At 40.6% G+C, this 24,342-nt stretch overlaps 2 protein-coding genes across 2 annotated transcripts; both read left to right on the top strand.

Moving 5' to 3' along the window:
- Positions 1 to 33: 33 nt before the first annotated feature.
- On the top strand, positions 34 to 2,383 carry alkbh4 (alkB homolog 4, lysine demthylase). The gene is made up of 3 exons (XM_058627633.1): positions 34 to 174; positions 790 to 978; positions 1,275 to 2,383. Exons 1-3 carry the CDS (start codon positions 52 to 54, stop codon positions 1,794 to 1,796), a joined length of 834 nt encoding a protein of 277 aa, XP_058483616.1. The 5' UTR covers positions 34 to 51; the 3' UTR covers positions 1,797 to 2,383.
- A 989-nt stretch (positions 2,384 to 3,372) lies between these two features.
- On the top strand, positions 3,373 to 23,455 carry LOC131458562 (E3 ubiquitin-protein ligase CBL-like). Its single transcript, XM_058627737.1, has 15 exons — positions 3,373 to 3,945; positions 9,687 to 9,934; positions 11,016 to 11,162; positions 11,287 to 11,443; positions 13,097 to 13,218; positions 13,358 to 13,495; positions 13,882 to 13,969; positions 14,165 to 14,296; positions 15,398 to 15,607; positions 15,713 to 15,817; positions 16,389 to 16,678; positions 16,810 to 16,980; positions 18,157 to 18,260; positions 18,352 to 18,534; positions 19,177 to 23,455. Exons 1-15 carry the CDS (start codon positions 3,802 to 3,804, stop codon positions 19,530 to 19,532), a joined length of 2,595 nt encoding a protein of 864 aa, XP_058483720.1. The 5' UTR covers positions 3,373 to 3,801; the 3' UTR covers positions 19,533 to 23,455.
- The last annotated feature ends 887 nt before the right edge of the window (positions 23,456 to 24,342 follow it).

Genomic DNA, 24,342 nt, shown 5'->3' on the forward strand with positions numbered 1-24,342 from the left:
TCATTTTTAACCATAGCAGCATAGCAACAACACGGAAGTCGTCGGTGTAGCATGATGACGGCTCCCCCTGACAGGAGTGACGGTCTGACTTCGTGTGCCTGTAAAGGCATCCGGAGGTGTCTCCTATGTGAAAAGAAAAGGAGAGAAGTGTGTATGACGACTAGTGAACCTCAGGTAAACAAATATTTTTGAGTGAAAACCGATCTAAGGAACAATTAACTTGGCGCGACTAGCTTACTTTTTGTTAGCTCCAGTCGCAACTAGCTACGGGTGCCCTCACAGGACATTTATTATCAATTCGCCCTCGAAAAGCTCCAATTTTGTGGCCACGTTTATTGTCTCCTATAGCGCAATACCAGAGGAAGTATTCATGTAATACTAATGTGTACTACACTTATGGTTTCATGATAGTAAAAATCCTGCATTTAAATTAATTGTACTGCATTAACTGTGGCGAGACACAATTTCATCTTGTATAGTATTGGATTATTTATTATATATATATATATATATATATATATATATATATGTATATGTATATATGTTTTGTCAATCAAAGTAATTATTATTAAAGTACTCCTAAATTAAAAACTAATCATTTCAGCAAAACATGACACGAAGATACTAGTAGTGAAGTTAAAGTGCTGTAACAAATAATCATTTTGCTGACACAGGAAAGGACTAAACTTGTGAGTCTGCCAGTTTCCTGACAACACAGTAGTTCTGTACTATAAAAACTGTAATTTGTTCACAGTCATGGGGAGTAAAACTCATATCTTTTTTGTGAAGCTTGTTCATCATTTCCTCTTCGATCCTGAGACGAGGCTTGCCATTTGCAAAGATGCGAAGGCCACATCCTTCCCCTTTCCTGGTGTCTTCCTGTGGGAGAACTTTATATCAGAAGAGGAGGAGAAGACTCTGATAAGCTTGATGGACCAGGATGCATGGAATCTGTCCCAGTCTGGTCGAAGGAAACAGGTCATTTCCCATTAAAAATGTGCTTGTCTAACATATAAATCCAGTTTTGTACATGTATACATATACATACATCCATACTTTGTACACGTGTAACATTAATTTACTTGTTTAACATTTTATTGCTAGTTTGCCAAAAAATGCTATCCTCATTGTTTACAACCATTATAATGCAGAGTTTTTGAACTCAGTGACACTCTGAAGAGAACTAGGGGACAATTTCCAATGAAAATTATATTAGTGTTATCATTTACTGACAAATTATAATATAATAAATGTCTCATTTTCTATTGTTGCAGGACTTTGGTCCAAAAGTTAACTTCAAGAAAAAGAAAGTGCGTGTGAGCAGCTTTAGTGGACTCCCGGCTTTAAGCCAAGAACTAGTGATCAGGATGCAGCAGGAGCCAAATCTAGCAGGCTTTCAACCAGTGGAGCAGTGCAATCTGGACTACCATCCTCAGCGAGGCTCCGCCATCGATCCACACCTTGATGACTCCTGGCTGTGGGGGGAGCGTCTGGTCACCATCAACATGTTGTCCAACACGACGCTCACCATGTCTCTCGACCAGGGTCTGCCTGAGATGGGACTCGGAGAGGAAGTCCGTGTCGCTGTGCACCTTCCTCGCAGATCTTTAGTAGTGTTATACGGTGAGGCTCGGCATACGTGGAAACACGCCATTCATAGGGAGGATGTTCAGGAGCGCAGAGTTTGTAGCACTTACAGAGAGCTGTCTGCAGAGTTCTTACCTGGAGGGCAGCAGGCAGAGCTGGGAGCTCAGCTGTTGAACATTGCTTTGAGTTTTCAAGGAGCTCCAATATGATAATGTGATGATGCAAATGGAGCCACAATGACTCAGACACATGTTCTTAAAGTGTGTGTCAGCACAACTGACTGGCCCACAGTGAATATGGAAAATAGAAGACTCCAAAAAATGTAGCCGCTTTGGCTTTAAATGAGGGTATAAGAAGAAGACCAAGCATCTACACTGCAGAGAGACTTGAAATGTGGATTTCAGGCAGTCACTTTTGTCATGATGCTGTTTGACTTAGCATTTTATTCTGTTTGTACAAACAAAGTATTACTCATGGGGCCTGAGAAGGTCAAAGAAAATGATTCACATCTCTTTTTTTGTACCCAGCAAACTATTCAGTGAGTCCCACATGGAATCTGCATAAATGTCAGAATTATAGTCATGAACATGAACATTATACTCACGGTAACTTACATCGCAGAGACATGTGTTGTTGATTTTCATGCCACCGCAAAAAAGTACAGAAATCGGATGAATGTACAATAGAAGCTGTAATTAAATTTTATATGAAATTGTGAAGTGCTATAAACAGCCAGTATGGTCGGAAAAAACAAGTGATTTAATTAAGGAAATAAAACCACACATTTATGTTTCTATTTAAGTTGAAGTTCTTTTTTTTTTCCAGTGTCAGACCTGACCTACTCTTACAAATGTAGCTGTTGATATTGCTAAAAACTTGAATATGGAGCTATATTAGCAGCTATTATTGGATAGAAACATTCCTGAAAGAAGTTACTGGTGGTTAACAGCCAAAAGGAAACTACTCTATACCACAGTTTTTTTTTTCTGAAAAAAACCAAAACTGTTTTGTTTCTCTGAACTAACGTGATAGAAAACACAAAAAGCTTTCACTGTGTCCATGAGACCTCAATTTCATGGAAGTCAACAAAAAGTCCAGTTTTACTTTGTTTTCGGTTTGAGACATTTGGGGGTGTGTCTTTGTAGATGCAATCAAAGTTATGGTGACACAAACAAGATCACTGTGCGCAGTCATTATGCAAAACATGTTTATTAGCGACTTAAACTATGGCTGTGGATAATGTGTTAAAACTTAGGGTCTCCTGTAGCTTAGCACCATTTTGGTGGATACATGGTAAAGCCACCATTTTTTTCATATAGTTTTCAATTAATTACTAATGGAGTTGCATATTTTGAAATTAAATGAAATACATTTGTTGTATGTTTTGCATCTATATCTGTATTACATATTGTATATTGTATATTGTAATACACATAATATTACACATTTTAAATTTATATTTCCACGAACTATACATTATAGCATTAAAACTAATTAAATAATAAAGTAATTATATTAATAAAACAAATTAAATGTGTTAAACGTAAATTATTTTAATTAAAACTAATTAATACATATTTCCACCTATTTTGCCATGACGTTTAAATACATTTTTGCAATGATTTCGCGGCATAGATTTAAATTAAATTAAATTAAATTAAATATAATTAGGTTGAATTAAATTGGCCATAGTCAACACAGCAGAATTGCACGGTCACTGCCCGTGCTTTTATTTTGAAGGTCACTGCCGGACATCCTTGTTTACTCGAGCCTCTGCTGCTCTGTCGTTGGCTGGAACTGTTACTGCTGCTGCTGTTGACTGGTGATCGCTCTGTGTGGCTTATGAGCACCCTGAGTTTATAATAAGCCGGGCTTGGTTCCTCAGGTGGGGCTTTAACTCGCCGTCGCTGGGAAGAAACGGCTATAAGTGTCTGACAGCAGACAACAAAACAACAGCTATTATGTCCTGAACTGGAGGCTTTTTCACATGTAGCCTGTTAGCTGCTAGCTGCGTCGCGTACAGTGTACACACAGGCTTTTTGTTCTGCTGCTGGACAGCCTCTGCATGACAAATTGGTACCAATGTTGAGGGCTGACGAGGCGCAGAAATAGTGGTCGTTCTGTGTGGGGAGCAGAAAGAAAACGTGTCAAGAATAATTCCTGGTTGTCAACCGCAGCCCCGGGGCTGACCCCCTCGGTCGTAGACCGATTTTAATGGCCGGAAATCCGAGGAGGGGCGCCGGTCTCATCGGCTTGATGAAGGACGCCTTTCAGCCCCACCAGCAGCCTCTCCAGCCTCACCAACCTGCTGTGGTGGACAAGAAAATGGTGGAGAAATGCTGGAAACTCATGGATAAGGTATTGACAATGTTATACCAGTTTAACAACATGATTTAAAGCTTGCGAGCAGTCACAGTGCCACGTCCCTGTTTTTGTCATCACCAGTGTTGGCCAAATTGTGTGGAGATGGCAATCTTAATACTGATCTTATACATTACTGATTTACACAATTTCCTCTTAACTACTAACAATTTACAATTTAACAATTTACAAGTAAACATGTCACATCGATGTAGGTAATGATATGCAGTGAATGAAGAGATAAATGGTAATATATGTCAAAATACAGTGAACTCAAACTAAACAAAAAGAAAATCAAGTAGTTGTTCTGTTTGAGTTTAGGTGCATTTAATTTTAGTAATAATACATCAAACCTAAGATGAAATAAACATATAAAATACAATAAACAATAAAATATGGTGATGGTCAGGCCTGTAATTACTTGTGTTATTACTGGTGTTGACTTTGTAATGAACGTGTACACATTTTCCATAATTGCCATTTAATGTAAAATTAAGTGACTTGTGGAAATGACAACAGCAAATTAACCCCCAAACAAACTAGCCACACATTAGAACAGTTGTTTCCCTGTGCACATTCTTATTAGGCTAATTAATAACTAATGGGGTCACAGCGGTAGTGTAATGTTGACTGTTTGGAAACACCCAAATATTAGTTTTAGATTAAAAACAACATGGGGAATGTGTTTATTTTCTTTTTGACTGATTAAATGTCAGAAAGAAGGCAAATAAACTAGTTCAAGAGGAAGAGAAGCTTAAGGATGTAACATTTCAAAGATAGCATTGCAAATGTGGCCCTGCTGCCTCATTTACACCTACAATGTTATGCATCATCAGATAGCATTGATCCCATTTACTGTTTGAATATTTTGAACTTTTTTTTTTTAAAGCTGGTTTGCATGTTTCCTATCTCAGCTCTACTCTACAGAATGTTGTTATTGTGTATTACCATTCAATGTACCTTTATTACGGCATATCAGATGGAGGGGAGTTTTTGGTGTGGAGTTTTGATGATATTAATTATTTACATTTACATGCATGTTTGCATGTTCTACCGAGTTTTCTCTAACTTCCCCTCCACAGTCCAAATGCATACAGATCAGAGTTTGGTTAACCGATTACTCTAAACTGATCTTCGGTGTGAATATGAGTGTGAAGGGTTGTGTTGGTCCAGCGATATGCTGTTGACCTGTCCAGGATGCCTCTCAGTGTCCTCATTTCAGCTTGTTTCATCCACTCTCACGGCCCGTAAAGGATTAGCAGTTTAGATAATGAAAGGTTGGATGGATTTGCACATTGTTGCACTGACATCAAAAACACTCACTTCTCAATTTTACCCATATCTTCCACACAGCCCTTGAAGTTTGCCACATGTTTGTAATTAGGTAAGATAAGATAAACTTTATTTATCCCATAAAGGGGTAATTCACTTTGTACAGCAGCAAAAACAAAAAACAGTTAAGACAGACGTGTGCAGACAGCAAAATCAGACAACACAAAAACAAGCAAGGGACGGTGTCACATTATGTCAATAAGTACACAATATGATGTCACTATTTATTTATTGACACCTGCCAACTGAAAACTGCAGTTAGGGCTGTGCCGAAAAAACAATGGGTGCAGCAGAAGTATTCTAAAAGAGGTGCACCCTGCCAATGTGTGTATTGATTCAGATGAATAGAAATTATTTGCTGTGAAAGTTGTCTTGAGACATAATAATCACTTAAAGTGCAGTGCTGGTGGGTGACAGCCAGCTCATATTTCAAACATGTCCACTGTCCTTGCTCTTTAAGGTTTATAAACCTGCTATGTGGTAAATATTAGTACATTTTATTCAGATCTTATTGAATCAATTTGGTCCTAAATGCCGTGATAGTAGTCTTCCGATGTAAAGTTAATATAAGAGCAGCCAGGATGTGCATTTTCCTCTTTTAAATATATTAATAAATGAATGAATAATTAAATAAAAATAAAGCAGCTATTGTGGTCTCCTTCGTGATTCAAAATAATTCTGTATTACAATATGTATCTGGACCCTGCAATTGACTGGCAAACTGTCCAGGGTTTACCGTTCGCCCTATATCAAGCTGAGTGAATTAGAGCTGAAATGATTATTCAGTTAATAATCAAACTATTTTGATAATCGATTAATTGGTATGAAGCTTTTTGCAAAAAGCCCACAAAAAAGTTAAGTGCTGTAATGTTTACCATTAACTTCATGTTTCTCATTCAGCTGAATTGAGACATTAAAATGGGCACGGTCAATATGGTGGTGCTTTAAATCGAAGCATATTCTGATTCACATCACTGCCATTTGTCATATGCTTAAATGTGATTCTACTTTTACTCTGTTTCATCATTAGTAAACATGTTTTTCCTGCCTGAGGCTGGCTGTCTTGTTTTCTTGCACTGACTATTATGTTTACTAATAATAAAACAGTGATTTCGCCAGTTTCATTACTGCAGTGTGGCTACAACCGAATCTAGGTCATCACGAGCATCCAGTTAAGCAGAAATGTGACAAAATGTAACAGTATTTGTGACCCAAACTGTCTATTGTTAGAATGTGTCACAGTTTATAGTTACTGTTGAACTACTGCATGCTCTGCTGTGTTCTCAGATCATGGCTATAAATATCAGCCGCTACTGATTGCTAATTGGTAGATTGTTCAGACGTGTAACTCAGAGAAACAAACATTTATTTGTGCTCTGTCCACACTCTGTTGCAACGTTACTTTCAATAAGTTTTCCATAAGTATTTCCAAGCTGCAACTGTTTTCTTTTCTCACTCAGTTTTAGCAACGTTACTTTCAGTTTGAGGATCCAACGCAACTGCAACCTTTAGCTTCGGCCAGTCAGGAAAATAAGCTATAAGTTGGTTTGTGTACTCACTATGAAAACTTGCAAGTTTCCTTTTCAGACCATGAATACGTTGCTTGGCAACACAGAGGTTGTTTGGCATGGTGACATTTTCACTTTTGAAAGGCAAATTCATTTTATAATGAATTTCCTGAAGCAGAACAGAGCTTTCCATGATTTCAACAAACTTCTTCTCCTCTCTTGACATCTCCTCTTGGTCTTTAGGAGTCATTTCATGAAAGTCATGGTTGCATTGGTTCATCAGCAATTCCTCAATTTTGTCAACAGCAGTCCTGTTAATGATAACCCTGTCTCATTTTTCAATATGCAAAATGCTGGGATGACTTTGGTTGCAATGTCTGCAAGTAACACGCCTGTTGCAGTTCTTGCTTAAGTGCCTTGTGCACAAGCAACCGAAACAAAGACCTTCCTCCTTTAGAAAGTTTAGTCTTTCCCTGTGTGCCTTTTTTCCCCAGTTGTGGACACTGCTCCAATCCATGACCACGTGAACAATGTAGGCAGGTAGTAGGGCTTGTCATTGTACAGGAGATAAACTCCTTCTGAACTTTCAGTGTGAGCATCTGCTTTAAACTCATCAGTAATTGACACATGATTCTTGTAAACTGTGATTTCATTTAAGGCTTGCTTTTCATTCCTATTTTAACAAGCGGCGTGTCCCAATGTCACCAAACACTGGATCTGAAGCTATCCTGACCCATTTTTCAATGAACTTGATGATGTCAGTGAAACAAGCTCTTCGATCTCCTCCATCCAAAATGTCACACGCTCTTGCTCTCCATTTATCACTGAGTTTATATGGAAGTTTCTGAATCACAGTTGTTAAGACAATACAAACAGTCTCTTCAACTGCAGAGGCTCTCCACCAAAAACAGGACTTTCTCTGTGAGGTAGAAACAGAGAAGTAGTGTTGTGACCTTGTTTAGTCTTTGCAGTCTTTAAAATCATTTACATTAACATCTTTGCTTTGTACCATGTTTCCTGTTTTGTTGCTTCATCTTTAGGTAGTAACCACAATAAAGTCTTGTTTTGCTTCAGCACACACAACCGTATACTTGCAAAATGTTTATTTCATCTAATTTTCACTGGCTTTATCACTCACCAACTATTGTTCTTTTTAGTTTAGACAATTTGTTCAGTTTAGTTTTTATTTCTTTTTGTAAATTGTCTACCTTTTCCGTAAGTGCTTTGGGTGTTAAATGTCTACTGTGTTTTTTTCACAAGTTCAGTCTTCTATACCGACAATTTTGCATAAACAAGTGAGCTGCAGGGTTCCACATTTTTCTCTTCAATATTTATAACGTCAATGGTTTATAAGCACACAGAGCGTTAGTTTTAGTCTATATCTGTGAAACAATACTTCTTAATGCGCGCAGTTAGTTTAAGGCAGCCACAACCAGTACATTAGATTTTGTCCACACATATTTACAATGGCCATTCATTTGTGTCAGCGCTGCACATACCCCAAATGATGGCCAGCAAAGGTGGTCTGATTTCACGATCCCTGACACTGATGTCCAGGTGGCACCAGTAGCTCCAGTAAACCTTCAGCAGGTGACCGATGCAGTTGAGATGGATCCACCGTAACGCGATTGTCCAACGACGAACCTCGTTGATTCCCAATGAAGCACACGATGTATCCTGATGGTCCAAAATTAAGTAGTTTTTAACCTAAATGTAGTGGCCAAGTCCCAATTTCGGCCGCTACTGGTTGCTAATTGGCAGATTGTGTAACCCTCTAAACTTTCTTATACTTTAACTCAAAATGCATTTGTCTGCGCACTATCCACACTTTCAATAAGTTTTCAATACAAAGTCTCTAAACCATAAAATATCCAACACGTCTTCCAAGCACAGTCAGAAACAGTTTGCTTCCCAAAAATTAGCAACACCTGTGATAAGTGACATGAACTTGAATTTGTTCTGGCCAACCTTTACCGTTACGCCCCCTGGTGTTCAGGAGGAATAAACCCAGAAAGTACAAATGAATATATGGCTCCTGCAGTCATTATACAAAGGAAAAATTGTGGGGGGTTGATCAGAGCCACTGCACCTGAGTGAGCTGTCATACAATGAATCAAACTGACCGAATGTCTAAAATTCATGCTTTGATGGAGGTCCCAGGCCAGGAATCGAACCCACCTTGTTGTAATGCAACGGTGCTCACCACAACCAGTGCTAACCCCTAAGCCATGGTGCTGCTGACACAATGTCTACGTAAATTATCTACAGATCATTCAGTCCCACCCCACGGAGTGGGAGTTTTGTTTTTGGTGGCTCTGTGTGCTTCCGCACTTGCTTGCAATATGAGCAACAGAGGCCGGTTAAAATTTGTGATAGACACACATGTTGCCCAAGAATTTTGACCCTGACGTATTCGAATACACAACCTTCAGTCAGACACTCTACCGTTGCGCCACCAAGTCTTTTACCCTGATCATTTCAGTGCGCACGTGTCAGAAGAATTACTCTTGTAATGTATTTGCCCCCAAATTGTTGAGCTATACTTTCTCGTAATTTGAGCAGTTAGAGGGTACTTTACATTTGTTCGTGATGATTGAATACGGTACCCGTTTGCCTGTATTTTGTAGGGTTTTTAGTTTTGAGAGGAGGGTGATGTCTTCATTTTTTAACTAGTGTCATCATCAATAGGTCATATCCTATACCACCATTGCTAATTTATAATTTATTTTGCAGGCTGCCTCGAAATAGTGAGCACACATCATGACTTTATAGCCTTTGTGGAGGCAAACATTGCAGACTCAGGGTGGTTGTACCAGCAATGAGGCTCTTGTTTTCTCATATTTTCATATTAATAGTATATGAAAAGAGTCTAAATAGGCCATTGTGTTTGCTCTCCAGGTGGTGCGTTTGTGCCAAAACCCCAAGGTGGCTCTGAAGAACAGCCCACCCTACATCCTGGACCTACTCCCGGACACATACCAGCACCTACGCACCATTCTCTCCCGATATGAGGGCAAAATGGAGATCCTCGGGGAGAACGAGTATTTCCGCGTTGTCATGGAGAACCTGACCAACAAGACGAAGCAGACGATGAGCCTTTTTAAAGAGGCCAAGGAGAGGATGTTTGAGGAGAATTCCCAGCCCAGGTAAACTTACTGTGGTTCTAAATATGCTTGGAAAATAGTTAATGTACAATACCGATTGAATCTGCGATATGTAGATCAATTTACAAGGGATTCCATATTTTTACAGAACAGAACTGCACAAAGAACTAGCTACGGTGTTGCCATTGTATTCCCGTTAGACTAAGAGAAACCAAATTTAGAGACATGTCAGAGTAACTCATTAACATTGCATTGGCCTAGTTTTTGAACAGCTACTCTGTTGGCAATGACTTATAGATATAAATGAAGTACATGTTTGGGGCTTTAACTGCTACACTGTGTCTAAAGATAGACACAGCTCTGTAAAATGTTGCAATTTCTTTAACCCAGCGCTGTCTGTATAAAGTTGCTGAAAAGTTTTTTCCATCCTTGCGATTCAAAACCGCTCATGACATTTCTCAGCGGTGGACGAGCCGCTTGATCAGCATGAAAAAAACTGTACGAGGGAGACGCGATTAAACTTTCGCAATTGCATTCACTTCCCTCTGTTTCTCAGAAAAAGCAGTGACTCAGCGAGAGTTCATCCTTCCTCTGGTGCACTCAGATTTCTATCAGGCTTCTGTGCATCGACGAGCAGACCAAGCCAAAAATAAGCACAGCAGGCTCTTGCTTTTACGAAGCACGAACCAGTCAAAAATCTACGTGATGAACTAAATTTGGGTACAAACTGAATGTAGTTGTAGCTTGAATCCCTTAGTTTAGCGTTGGAACTTTTAATAACTGGCTTTTGGAATGGTTCAATTCAGCCAGATCATATAATAAACCAACATTGGTTTCCCACACTTTCACTGTGGGGACCCACTTTTTAAAGATGGCACTCTGTCGTGACCCAAATCAGAACATAAATAATGACGAGAGCAAATTTGTGCGTAAGGTACTGACTCGTGTACAGCCAAATTGAATTCTAATAAATAAATCATTTCCAAGAGATGTTAAGTAAATTCATTTTAACTTCATTTAATACATGTTAATTAAAACGTATACACAGACATCTGAAATTTAAAAATGTCCTTTACTAATTTGTGTTCTCTCTTTTCTGGTTTCCTTCTTTCTCTCTTTCCAGGCGAAACCTTACCAAGCTGTCTCTGATATTTAGTCACATGCTCGCAGAGCTAAAGGCCATCTTTCCCAACGGCCTGTTTCAAGGCGACAACTTTAGGATCACGAAAGCTGATGCTGCGGAATTTTGGAGAAGGTCATTTGGGGACAAGTGAGTTTCCTGTTTTTTTGAGACTTCAATGAACTAAAACTTAATTTGTATGAGGTAAATATTCAGAAAATCTATAGTGGGTGTTATTGTGTAAATTTAACATATACTGTATTTGCATATGAAGGACCATAGTGCCATGGAGGACGTTTCGTCAGGCTCTCCACGAGTTTCACCCGATCAGCTCGGGCCTGGAGGCCATGGCCCTGAAGTCCACCATCGACCTCACCTGCAACGACTACATCTCCGTCTTTGAGTTTGACATCTTCACCAGGCTCTTCCAGGTAAGTCTGCACAGTATTTTGAGGATAATTCTGTATACATCACAACATTAATTTGAATTGCAAAGAATATCGGACACCTTTTTACCAAGTAGAGTCACTGGTAAAGGGTCTCCAAACATAAAGTCGTTATAGAAAACCAATTACGTCGAGATAAAACATCTGTAATCTGACCCGTGGTCTGATTTCTTAGAGAAGACATTCACTGACCTCATTAATTTTTCAGCGAGTCAGTCTCTGCTCCAAAGTGCAGACGCAGTTGAGACTGACTCGACACATAAAAAGGACAGTCGAGACTTTCTCATCAATAAGGCTGCTGTGCTGCGGAAATTTTTAATTTGATTTGCGTGTCTTGTAAGTCGGTGTCATGTGTTCTGTGGCTGTGATCTGGTTATTGGGCATGTTTTGGCTTCTGAATTCTAGGCATCCACACACGAGTGGCTTTTGATCATCACTGAAGCTAATGATGGATTTTGAAATAGAGCTGCATGGTTTTTCAGCTTCTTCAATGTAAATATTTTCTGTTTTCTTGATTATTTTAAAAGAAAACACTATTTTTGATTATTATTTTTCAGAAAATGTTGAAAAATGTTGATCAGTGTTTCCCAAACCTTGAAATGGTGATGTTCTCAAATGTCTAGTTTTGCCCACAAACCACAAAATTTCAGAAGTAGAGCTCTACTTCTTACCATTTAAGAAGTAGAGCTGAAACAATTAATCGATAAATCGATTACTAAATGAATCGACAACTATTTTGATACTAATTTTGATAATCGATAAACGGTTTGAAGTTTTTTTCATGATTAAAACAAGATTTCTGATTGTTTAAGCTTCTTAAATGTGAATATTTTCTTCATTTCTTTGCTTTGGATAACAAAGAAATCATCAAAAGTGAATCATTTTGGTTTGTGGACAAAACAAGACATTTGAGATTGTCATCATTTCCAGGTTTGACGAACACCGATCAACATTTTTAAGGTTTTCTGATATTTTATGGACCAAACAATTAATCGATTAATCGAGAAAATGATCAACAGATTAATCGATTATGAAAATAATCGTTAGTTGCAGCTCTATTAAGAAGCTGAAAAATGAAAAGCTTGTTTAAATCATTAAAAAAACAAATAATCAATCATCAAAATGGATGAGCCCTAAAATAGCCTTTAAAATAACAATTCTGGTTCTTGTAGCCTCAGAATAAGGCTTTTATTGGACAAGGGGCTTCCTTTATGTAGACAGACATCTTGTGCCACCATGTTTCTCCAGCAGCCCGAACAGACAACTCATTCAGAGCATGCATTTTATGTTCTTAAAAGGACAACCTTTCTGGTTTATGAAGGCCACCATAGTTCCCATAGTGAGCAAAGAAGTCCTCTGTTTGTTGCAATCTCAAGTCTCACAAATTCATACTCAATCGAGCTTTAAAGGAACTGTTCAGGAAACATTAACCATGTTTGCATCCAGTGTTACTGTGTTACAGATTTCTTTGTGTTGGCACATTGCTGCATTACTTATCATTTTTCCGTTCCTTGACAAGGAACTTTGTGCTGCTGCATTACTTTGAACTTTGAGTGCCTCCAGATGGTTAAGATAGTATATATACACTGTTTAAGCCATGAAATAATCAAATCACTTTGGTGTGTGTGTGTTTTGTAGCCATGGTCGTCTCTTTTAAGGAACTGGAACAGTCTGGCTGTCACTCATCCTGGTTACATGGCCTTCTTAACTTACGATGAGGTCAAGGCCCGACTGCACAGGTTCATCCACAAACCTGGCAGGTGAGGAACAGATTAGGCAAATCATTACCCTGTGCCAACCAGGAAGGAGCAACAGGAATAAAAACAACCATTAAACAAGTGATTGCAGTTGAACATTGACTTTGTGCTGTGTGATCGACATGGTTTTCTTTCTTTACAGTTACATCTTCAGGCTGAGCTGCACCCGCCTCGGCCAATGGGCGATCGGCTACGTGACGGCCGACGGCAACATCCTGCAGACCATCCCTCACAACAAACCACTTTTTCAAGCCCTCATCGATGGATACAGAGAAGGATTGTGAGTATGCTTTAGTTTGCATGCCTCTCATGGTGGACTAGACACGTTTACCAGAATAATTCTCAAAAAAGCTATTTAAAGCAGAGTACGCACAGACCAAACAAAACCAGCAAGTGCAAATTAGTGGAAATTCCCAGTTCCACTCCATTCTACACATGCATGGGCAGAGCTTTGCAGAGGGGGGGCTCTTGTAAGGGGGTTGGATTTGCTCTGTGGCTGCTATTCCTAGTTTTTCCAGACCTGCCAACCCACTGAATATGTCAAATAAACGATAGGGAAAGTAGGAATTCCCAACTCTCAGAGCATTTTGGGATCTTTCTACGTTGCTTTAAACACGAAGATCAAACATAGTGACCTGTGTTTGTTTTTATGTGCCGTTTTTCCAGCTATCTGTTCCCAGACGGCCGTGCACAGAACCCAGACCTGACCGGGCTGTGTGAGCCTTCTCCACAGGACCACATCAAAGTCACTCAGGTTTGAGCCTTGTTTGTTTTTTTTCCGTAAACCATTGGGCCACTTCCTCATGTCTCAGGAAATGTGTTTTTAGAGCTGCACAAGAGACGTACAATGAATGGCACCTTCTGCACACTGAGGATGACATTGCCAGTAAATGTTAACAGCTACACTCTTCCATATAAACACCCTCCTCCTCCTCCTCTGTCCCTACAGGAGCAGTATGAGCTGTACTGCGAGATGGGCTCCACTTTCCAGCTCTGCAAGATCTGTGCAGAGAACGACAAGGACGTGAAGATCGAGCCCTGCAGGCACCTGATGTGCACCTCCTGTCTGACTGCCTGGCAGGTGAGGCTGTCTGCTCCGAGTGGGTGGGACTCCCTAAGTGCCTCATGAGCAGATTCACTTACAGTCCTGCGGGCTTCAATTGTCTTTTTTTAATGAGCCGTAATTTAATAATCTGATGTATTTAAGTCCAAAGTGCCTCTAACAGCAGGATTAATTCAGTCTAGCAGTATAGTGGCGTGTGCACCTATACGTGAGTGTATTTGTTTCCCAGGCTGAAATGGGATTCATTTTTCTTCTGAATTATTTCATAATTGTTCAAAAGAGAGGTATGATACATCCAAGATTCATGCTTTTATTTCCACACCTGTATATACAACTCCATAAAGTTTAATGAAATAGGTTTTTACAGGTCCGTCAATCCTAAAACAGGGAAGAGGTGCCTATTTTTTGAAGCAGGCTTATGTAAGATAATAGAAATATACCATTTTATGTTTTCTTTATGTAATTTTACAAAAGCTTAAGTGGTGTCTGATCTTGCTGATGCGTTACTTTCCACAGTGCTGTTAGAGCTTGATAACAAGTAATTATTTTCAGTCACTTCCTCTTTGTTATTTTAGTTTTCAGTCAGTGAAACTCAACACTCCCCACACCTACACTTTTTTTCCACAATAAGAGACTCGACGCCGCTTTAAGAACATAATCCATCCTCATAGGCTTCATTTCACAACATAAATAACGCTTTGAGCCTCTTTTCATCCTTGATTAACACCGATTTTAATATAATAATTTAAATAGTGACCAATTCAGTGACAGTGACTGCTACGTTTACTCCTATGTCAATAACAGAAATCCCGATTGATTTAAATGAGTGAATTTGGGCAGCAGCACTCTGTCGATTATTTTCACGATCATTATATTGCCTTTTTTTTGTCCATACGTTGTTTGTTTGTCCACAAATGAAAGATATTCATTTAAATGTCATAGAAGAGCAATAAAAACCAGAAAAGCTGAAAGAGATTGAGATCCCTTCACATCTCTTTATTACTTTACCTTAAAACTATGTGAATTGAAGGTCAACATTAACATTGCCTGTCAAGATTTATATTTACACAAAGGCCTTGCTAACTTTTCTCCCTGTTTGTGTGTGTGTGTGCACGCCAGGAGTCAGAGGGTCAAGGTTGTCCGTTTTGCCGCTGTGAGATTAAAGGCACAGAGCCCATCGTCGTTGACCCCTTCCACCCGAAGGCCAGCGGGGCTTCCTTCGCTGGTTTCCAGGCGTCCAGCCGAGCAGAAGCTGCCGGAAATGACGAGGAAGATGACGATCGCATGGAGGACCAGCACCTTGTCATGAGCAGGCTGGCCTGCACCAAGGTCAGTCACAAACATCAGTTCAAGTATCTGTGTGGGATCATTGGAGTCACAGATGGGACTTAAAGTTAAGAAATTGAAATGTATGTGTTTTTGTGTGTACTGTAGGTCGAGCGTCCAGCGTCTCCAGTGTCCCAGCTGCCTCCAGTTCCCCCACGACTGGACCTCCTGCAGCAGAGACCCTCGAGCTCACACCAGGGAGCCACAGCCAAGGTCAGTGTGTGAACCTGAGTATCTCTAGTTCTTGAAAATGGGCTTAAATTTAGGTCCAGTCCATCACACCTACAGTCGGTCAATGTCCAATTTGCAGATTGGGCAATCTGCATGCATTGGACTCTGGGAGGTGTAAACCGGAGAACCGTGTTTTTATTGTTTTATACTGTTTTACAACCTGTGTGCTGCAGAACAAGGGATAAGGAAAAAGTAGATAAAGTAAAGGGTCACAGATTAATCAATCGAGCAGATTATTGCTGTTTTTTTAAATGATCAGCCTCGGCCGATTATTATTATTTGAAAAAAAACTGTATATAATTGCACTACAGTGAAAAAAGAGAAAAGAAAACCTTTAGTGGAGAGGTCGGCATAAACATGAGGACTCATTAGTCATCAGCAGTAAGTCTTTAAGACAGACAGTTTGAACTTGTTTATAATCTGTATTCAGTGCAGTCTTTACATGACTGTATTACTTAAATCCGGTTCATATCAGCTCTGAGTCCAATTATCTGTGTGTCCTCTCATCTCTGCTTGTTCAAAACATCACTGTTCACTCCCAACCTCTCCGCAGCTGCCGGCCACTCACCGAGACAAGCCTCTACCTCTGCCACCGGCCCTCAGAGATCTGCCGCCTCCTCCTCCTCCAGAGCGGCCCTCCCTCCTCAGCCAGGACTCAAGGCTCCAGAGGAGGCCGCTGCCCTCCACCCCAGACCAGCCCGCCTGGGCTGCAAACTACATGGTCCCACGTCCCGCAACCAAGGCTCCAGCCGCCTTGTCCTCTGCTGTTCAGAGTAACGAAGCTAGTGGAGAGGGGACCAAAACTCAGTCGGCTACCAACGCTGTTTACTGTCTGGCTGCAAGGTACGGAGCTGCTAAAAACTGCTAATTGTTTTGCTAATTTGAACAATTCTGAATCATTTACCAAATCTAAGGAATTGCATCGATCCATCATTGTGCTTTTCCCCCAATGTATGTGATCTGCGTATGATCAGGTCTCTGCCGGCGTCCGTGGTGTTGAGCGGGGAGAAGTCGTCGTCGCCCGACTGTGAGGAGAACGAGTACATGAGTCCCACGTCTCTTCCAGTCACCAATCCTCTGTCGGTCATCACGGGCTGTTTGGTGCCTCCGCCGCCGAGCCAGGCAAACCAACACAACGACATCAGGTAAACAGTGACGGACTCTGCAATATAAGATAAACTAAAATGTGATGAGCTTGTGACCACTGCAGCCTCACATCTACATGATTGACATATTAATCCTTTCATAAAATAATAAATAAGGTGGCTCACAGTCACAGATGTTACTATTAATGTGCTCGATGAGTGACGATGGACTCAATGCTGCAAGAATATATCTGGAGCTATAATTATCATGTCCAGCAGGGGGCTCTCTTTGTCCAGGATTAGCAAATTCTTAAAATCTGTACATCCCATTTACTCATGTGCTGTTTTTCAAACCTTGGTGTAAATATTTTACAGGAGTTGCAGCTTCATAATAAATGTGCTTTAAGGAACAGTAAACAAATAGTAGAAGGAAGTAGAATTAGTTAATTCAGCAGAATTATTCAGAATATTAAGTGTTTTACGGCAATGGAAAAACAAGCGTTCACAATGTGAAATGTCTTCAGAATTGTTCTTTTGCAAACATAATATTTGCGATGTTGTTATGAACTCTCACAAAATGCACGAGGCCAGAAACAGAACAAGTTTTTAAAGAGCTTTATTGACTCCTTCAACCAGCAAACAAAAGGTGAGCAGGAACAGCTCAGGAATAAGCTTAACACTTATCTAAACTTGACTTGAAAACAAACAAGACATAAGCTAACTAACACAACAAAAGATCTCTGACTTGGTACAAACTTCAAGTGGCACAGACGCTAACAACTCACATAAGACGCACTGGCAACAGAACGTGGGAGAAGGGAGTGAGGGGAAGGAGCACCAGGTGAAGGCAATCAGGGAATCAGGCGAGACACAGAACAAGACAGACAAGGTGCCCACAGGAAGTAGAGGAAACCCCTTACCAAAATAAAACAGGAAGGGACACTGAACTAACACAAAATAAAACAGAAAGTGACACTGAACTAAAACTAACACAAAATAAAACAGGAAGTGACACTGAACTAACACAAAATAAAACAAGAAGTGACACTGAACTAAAACGAACTAACACAAAATTAAACAGGAAGTGACACTGAACTAAAACTAACTAACACAACTGACATTGCATGACATATGTTCTTATTCCAATCTGAGGTACAACTAGAAGGCTGCCGACCCTGGAATCGTGAGTAGCATAACGGCACTCTGGAATGATTCTCTGTCTCTTTGTCCTGACAGTGAGGCCGTGGACAGCGACTCCGACGACCCCCAAGTCTATGAGTCCATGTGTAATATCAAGGCTCAGTCTGGATCATCTGAGACGGCACAGAACTCTGATCTGGGTAAATTATTTAGATGTTTACTCCAGTGTTTGCAATTTGTCATTTGTAATCCTGTAATCTTTTTTGTGTATTGATTGCATTTGTTTTCCAGACCACCCTCAACACTCGGCAGCAGTTTCCCAGGAAAGGGACGCTGCTGCAGCGGAGGAGGACTACATTTACGATTGTCCCAGACCGGTCGTCCCTCCCGCCCCGACCAGAAGAACCCTGTCGGATATGAGCGGGCCCTCAGCCGCCTTCAGCACACTCAGCATCGACAGTGCGGTTGACGCGAGTATGTATTTCCTCCTCTCTCTCTTTAGCATTTGCATTTAAAAATGCAACTTGTCAATAAAGTGAATGTCCTTAAATGATGTTACTTCTGCCGTAGATGTCATGGTTTTGCTGGTGGAACAAATTTTGGTGAATTGTTCTGGCGATGTAGGCGATAATAATTACAATAGACTTTATTTATATAGCAAACAAAGAGCTTAACAGTAAGTTAAATACAAACAAAGTGCTGAATAAAGAAGCAGTAAAAGAAATTAAAGTGGATTAAAACCAAATAGGCAGATGACATGGTCACACCAAAACTGAGGGAAAATTAATCAAAACTAATTCAAAGTTTGGTTATTTTCCAAAGCAGAAATGATTCGTTTTAAGTGGTGAGCTAGAGTCAGGATTTTTGGAAACAAACTCTTTTGAGTTTTTGTTAATAATTCTGCTAAAAATGTCAAATCCAGATCAAGATCTGAATCTGAAGCATGAACAACATATTTAGAAACATTTCTCTGTAATTTTAGTTTTAAACCCGTTTTAAAACTTAAAAAACTGGTGTGATTCCTTTACCAAACACTAAAAAGAAGGATTATTTAAGTCAGAAATGTAAACAGTTCTCCCTTTTTTTCAACTTCCCTACTCATTTATGTGTTTCCAGGTATGTTTGCCGCAGGTGTGGACCCTGAACGTCCCCCCAAACCCCTCCCGCGGCGAGCCAATTCGGACCGACGGCCTCGCCCCTTGAACCGCGACTACCCCGCTCCATTACCGGACCTCCCCGCTGCCTCCTCTGCCTCGCTGACCCCGCCTCCTCCTCTTCCTCCTCCTCCTCCTGCTAATGCGAGCTCTGGCAGCCTGGCCCTGAACGGCGAGATCGAGTGTCTCGTGTCCCAGGGCTACTCCATCCAGGACATCCAGAAAGCCCTGATGATCGCTCAGAACAACCTGGAAACGGCCAAGAACATCCTGCGGGAGTTTGTCACCATCCCCTCCGCGGCGCACATCGCCACATAGTCCCGCACATAGTGACGCGCCGTGCTGCGCCGCGCCGCCTCTCTGTCTGTCTGTCTTTACTTTGTGCCATTATCATGGATATAGTTCACCAAGCACTTTCCTGCGGGAGAACAAGGAGTGAAGCTGTGTTCACGTCGTACCAGAAGATGAACGAGAAGTTTTTACGCCGAGAAGATGTTGTTCGACGTTATCTCATCAGTACTATCTGAGTTTTTTTGGACCAGCAAGAAGAAGCACAGTGATTGTTATGGACCGTGTATATAAATGGACGTCGTCTCCTGGTTTTAAACGTGAAGCCTCGGGAGTAGCAGTTAGCCACCAGGGGGCGACTCCACTGGTTGCAAAAAGGAACCACTTTCAATGGAAGTCTATGGGAAAATTAGATTTAAAAGGTCAGGAAACAATAACCTGAGGATGGTAAGAGGAAAATAGAGCTACTTCTCGCCCCGCCTCCCTTGCATATAGTCCCGCCCTCTTGCAGTTTGCCGAAGGATGGAATCTCGAGGCTTCATAATGCAAGTTCAGGAAGACTTTGTCCATTTTTATGCACCGTCTATAAACCGAGTCTGTCAGCAGGTTGGTCCTAAGCTTCAGTCTGGCTCATTTGAAGGAGCAGAGATCAGATCTGGTGTCACCTGAACGCAGCATTAACAAACTATTTTAAAGCCTTTTAATGTCTGCTCTGTTGAGGTTGACTCGTGTTGTAATAACGGCGTGTCTCCCCCCCCCCCTTCATTTCAAGAACTCTCTCATTAAGCTACTCCAACTTGAACGAGTCGAGGCACCTTTGGGATTTTTTTTTGTTTTGTTGTTGGGTTTTTTTTTTTTTTTGGTCATGGTTCGACTCGGTGTTCCAGCCGTTCAGTTTGGTGCTTTACAAGCTTTCTCTGCAAATCGTGGCGTACGAATATGTAGCGGTAGAAGATTGGTGATTATCCGCCTTGTGTGTGTGTGTGTGTGTGTGTGTATGCTAATGAATGTGAACATGCAGTTGCAGTGCAGTATCGCAGGGCTTCATCGTGTCGTTGGCGTCACTGTGGTTTTCGCGCTGAAGTTCGAACACGACTCCCATTTCTTCCTCTCCTCCTCGCAGCTCTCGGGTCATTTGGCGTTTTTCTGTGTGGAAATAAGAGGTTTCAATGTTTTAATGACTACTCCCATAATGTGTATCGTGAGCTGAGTGTGGTACTAACAGTGACTGAATCTTGACCAGTTCATTTAATCCGCCAGGGTCAAACACGCTTCTGTGTCCTCTAGGTTTCCTCGCTCGTGTGTTTTATGTACTTTAAAGATCAGCACCACATTTACACCCACACCAGTGAGGAGAAGCAAAAAAGAAAAGAAAATGGTGGACTCAGGTACTCGCTATTAAGTCAGGTTTCCATGTGCTGACGCTTATAGGACAGTGTCGGACAGTAATCTGATATTTACTATACTTACACCAGATTTACGTACACTTTTTTTTATTCCAACTTTTCCCCAGGCTCTCATGGGGCTCGGGTATTTCAGTCACTCAGCAGGAAATTACGAGCGGATTAATTAATGCTGACAATAATCTTTAGCTGTCGCTGTTAATGTGAATTAATGAGATTGTTTTATCGTTCGTGCTCATTAAATGTGACGCCACCGTGACCAAATGTCCACAAAAAAAATACACTATCTGCTTTTTCCCGTGGTTTTTTTTTTTTTTGCTACTTACATCGATTCATCCTGACGACAAATAATACTTAATCCGGTTTCTCTGTTTGTAGAAGAGCAAAGAAAAACTCAAAGATTCTGTTGTGCATTTAGCTCAAACTGCAGCTGAGCCTTAAGCAGCCTTGACTTTACATGAATTACTAAGGAAATGTGTGACTGACTGTAAGTAATTTAAAAAGGTACAATGTGTAAAACATTTAAATGGCGAGTGTGTTGTTGAACCTACGTAGCCTTCGGTTTGCATCAAAACTCAAAAGATGTTTAGTTTGTCCTTTGTGGGCTACTGTAGAAACATGGTCCAAAATGGCTGACCCTGCTCCTGATATAATTATGAAAAATAACAATTTCCCCTTCTGCCAAATTAATTATATTTTATACACTGGACTTTTAATGAGCTGCTCAGTGACTGAAATATTGGATCAGGGTTGGTCTCAAGTCTCTGAATTCAAAGTCATGCGTTCACAAGAACTCCAAATGAACACGGACATAAAATGTTTAAAGTTGCGATTTTCACTCAGGTGTTCGGATTTCTCTCCAGGCCTTCACTCCCAATTCGCCCACACCTCTCTTGTCTTTCGCGATGCATCGATATCGGATGTTGTACACTCGGCGGGGCTCGTGCCGCGCGTTAACCCCCGGCCTGCAGGATCACAGGCACATTTAAGAGCCGAGATGAAAAGACGTCTGAGAGTCATCAAAGCAAGCGAGTCGGATCTGAGTCCAGGGCTGCGTCAGCACAGCATACAGATGCATAGTAAGAGCAGCTCCGTTTACTGGAAAAGACGCTCGTTCCATATTAATGTGCACATTCAGGATCACAGCCAGATACGAGACGGGCCTGAGTATCTTGTTTCTTTTCCCTTTTATGTGCAACAATGATTGCACCTTCTTCTTTTTCTTTCTTTAAATTAAGAGATTTTAAAGGCCACAGTAACCCGTGCGATAAATGTGCCTTCTGTCGATCACAACCCGCACATTCAGCTGAGAAAAGCCAAAACTCTTTCGTCCACATTTATCCATACCGCCTTTTTGGACACAGTTCTTCACACTGGCTGGTTGATAAAAAAAAAATATACATATTGTGCGTTCTATTTGTAGTCAGAAGTTGGAATTTCCGAGTTTCAACTGGTACGCCCCCAAAAGTCGGATTTCCAACTTCAAAACTTGCAAACCCCGACATAGGATTCTAAGGTGGCGGCCACTCATGTAAATAATAAAAATACTTCTCGACTGGAACGCACTCCCACTTCCGACTTCTGACTTCCCGCATAAATGGAACGCACTAATATTAAGACGAAGAAAATGTGTTTGCAATTGGGAGAAACTAACACTAATGTGCTGTATATTCTGTCATAATAACCTAATCAGACAAGGGTTTCTTCCTGGATCTGTTGTTGTTCTAATACGAGTCTTATTTTGATCACGTTTTCCTCTAAAAAATAGGTTTGAAATATCAACGCGGTGGTATCAAAACGGAGGGAAAAATGCAGTAAAATTTCTAAAAAAATAAAATAAAATAAGTAAGTGTAAAGTTTCAGATGATTGTATCCCTGCAGACGAGGCTGAGGTCGGTGAATCTGGCACGTGGAGTTCTTCTGTCTGGATGTGACTCCATAGAGACCTTCCATCTTTAATTGCCCTGAACCAAAAGCATTTGAAAGCAGCCCGTTTGCCCTTTTATGTCGCTCCCTCAGCCTCTCTCTCTCTCTCTCTCTTTTTTTTTTTATCCTCACCATGAAGAGGACGTGTCGTCAGTTCCTTTTGGCTCTCGTGTTCACTTGATCTCGGGCGTTTGAACACTTAGCGGGGACTAACACTCTTGACCATGAAAGTGCAGGTCGCTGTGTGAGGGGGGAAAAAACACTTGAGGCTGACATCGTTGCCAGATGCTCCGCTGGCTCTCACACACACACACACACACACACACACACACACACACACATTTCACACTCCAGTCACTGGTAAACTCAGCTGGTTTGATGTATAAGCTCAGATCTCACTGGTTAATGACATGTATGTAGTGTAACCATGATAACTCGCCTTTTCAACGGGAACTTGCCTACTAAAAAAAGAGAAAAAAAGTCTTCATTGCTTTTTTTTGTTGCCTGTGTAAATATGATTTTATTTATTGTCTTTTTAATACCCTCAGCATTCATTGTGTTGCCATGTTTTCATGCCTAAGCCATTAAGATTTTTAATTAAACAGTATTTTCTTTAACATTTGATCTGTGGTTTGTCCTTTATAAGCAACAAGTGTCACATGGAGCAATTGAATGCATCGATATGTACATTTAAGATATTAAAAAAGTGGTATTTTTTATTATATTAGTTTAGTTTTAGGGAGGGAGTGGACATGTTTGTCCTCCAAAGTGACAAGAGGGAGGTTTTTTTATTTGATGATACACTTAAAAAAAAAAAAAAAAAAAAAAAGCTAAAACATTAAGATGAGTTAACCCTCTTCATTTTGTATATAAAAAAAACAGAATTTTGGGGGTTTGTAATTGTTCAGAATTGTGTCTTAAAACGGGCATTTCAAGTTAAAAATGTGAAAACAAACAGGTGTTTGAATACCTGTTTGTTTTAATGTTTCTTTTTAACAGGCCATGAGGTTAAATACTATTATTTACTTGATATTTCTAAAATAAACCAATAACCAACTAGTGTCATGCAGGGATTGTGGGTTGGTATATTTGTATGCCTTATTTCCAGTATAATTACTGTTGTTATAATCTTTTTTTTTGTATCGTTTAAGTTATCTGTTTGCAATCCAAACACCAGTTTGGATGTTGACCTTGAGCGATGCATTGTCTCCGCGTTCATTTCATTGCCAAATGAAAAAAGACTAAGGCTAATTTGTTTTGCAGTCTGAAGTGCAGCGCTGAGCTCACAGGGCCTGAATTTGTTGCAGATGCGAGTCCTGTTTTCTGACCTTCCTCTGCCTCCTCCTCCTCCTCCACACTGCAGCTGGAAATCTGAGCTACTGTTGGATTTGTTTCCAGCTCGTGCTGACAGCGGTCTGGAGGCAGCGCTCCCCCTTCCTGTCTCCTCACTCTGGGACTGCGCAGGGTCGACACACAACACTCTGAACTCGCTGTTGTTATACTGAGCCTTC

Source organism: Solea solea, chromosome 4 (genome assembly GCF_958295425.1).
Source record: "Solea solea chromosome 4, fSolSol10.1, whole genome shotgun sequence".
Lineage (NCBI taxonomy): Eukaryota > Metazoa > Chordata > Actinopteri > Pleuronectiformes > Soleidae > Solea > Solea solea.

Bases quoted from the DNA above. Each gene is read 5' to 3' on its own strand.
- LOC131458562 (XM_058627737.1), top strand. From the start codon at position 3,802: ATGGCCGGAAATCCGAGGAGGGGCGCCGGTCTCATCGGCTTGATGAAG. The intron at 9,935-11,015 runs GTAAACTTACTG...CTCTCTTTCCAG, and splicing joins GAGGAGAATTCCCAGCCCAG to GCGAAACCTTACCAAGCTGT. The intron at 16,981-18,156 runs GTAAACAGTGAC...TTGTCCTGACAG, and splicing joins AACCAACACAACGACATCAG to TGAGGCCGTGGACAGCGACT.
- alkbh4 (XM_058627633.1), top strand. From the start codon at position 52: ATGATGACGGCTCCCCCTGACAGGAGTGACGGTCTGACTTCGTGTGCC. The intron at 175-789 runs GTAAACAAATAT...TTTTTTGTGAAG, and splicing joins TGACGACTAGTGAACCTCAG to CTTGTTCATCATTTCCTCTT. The intron at 979-1,274 runs GTCATTTCCCAT...CTATTGTTGCAG, and splicing joins AGTCTGGTCGAAGGAAACAG to GACTTTGGTCCAAAAGTTAA.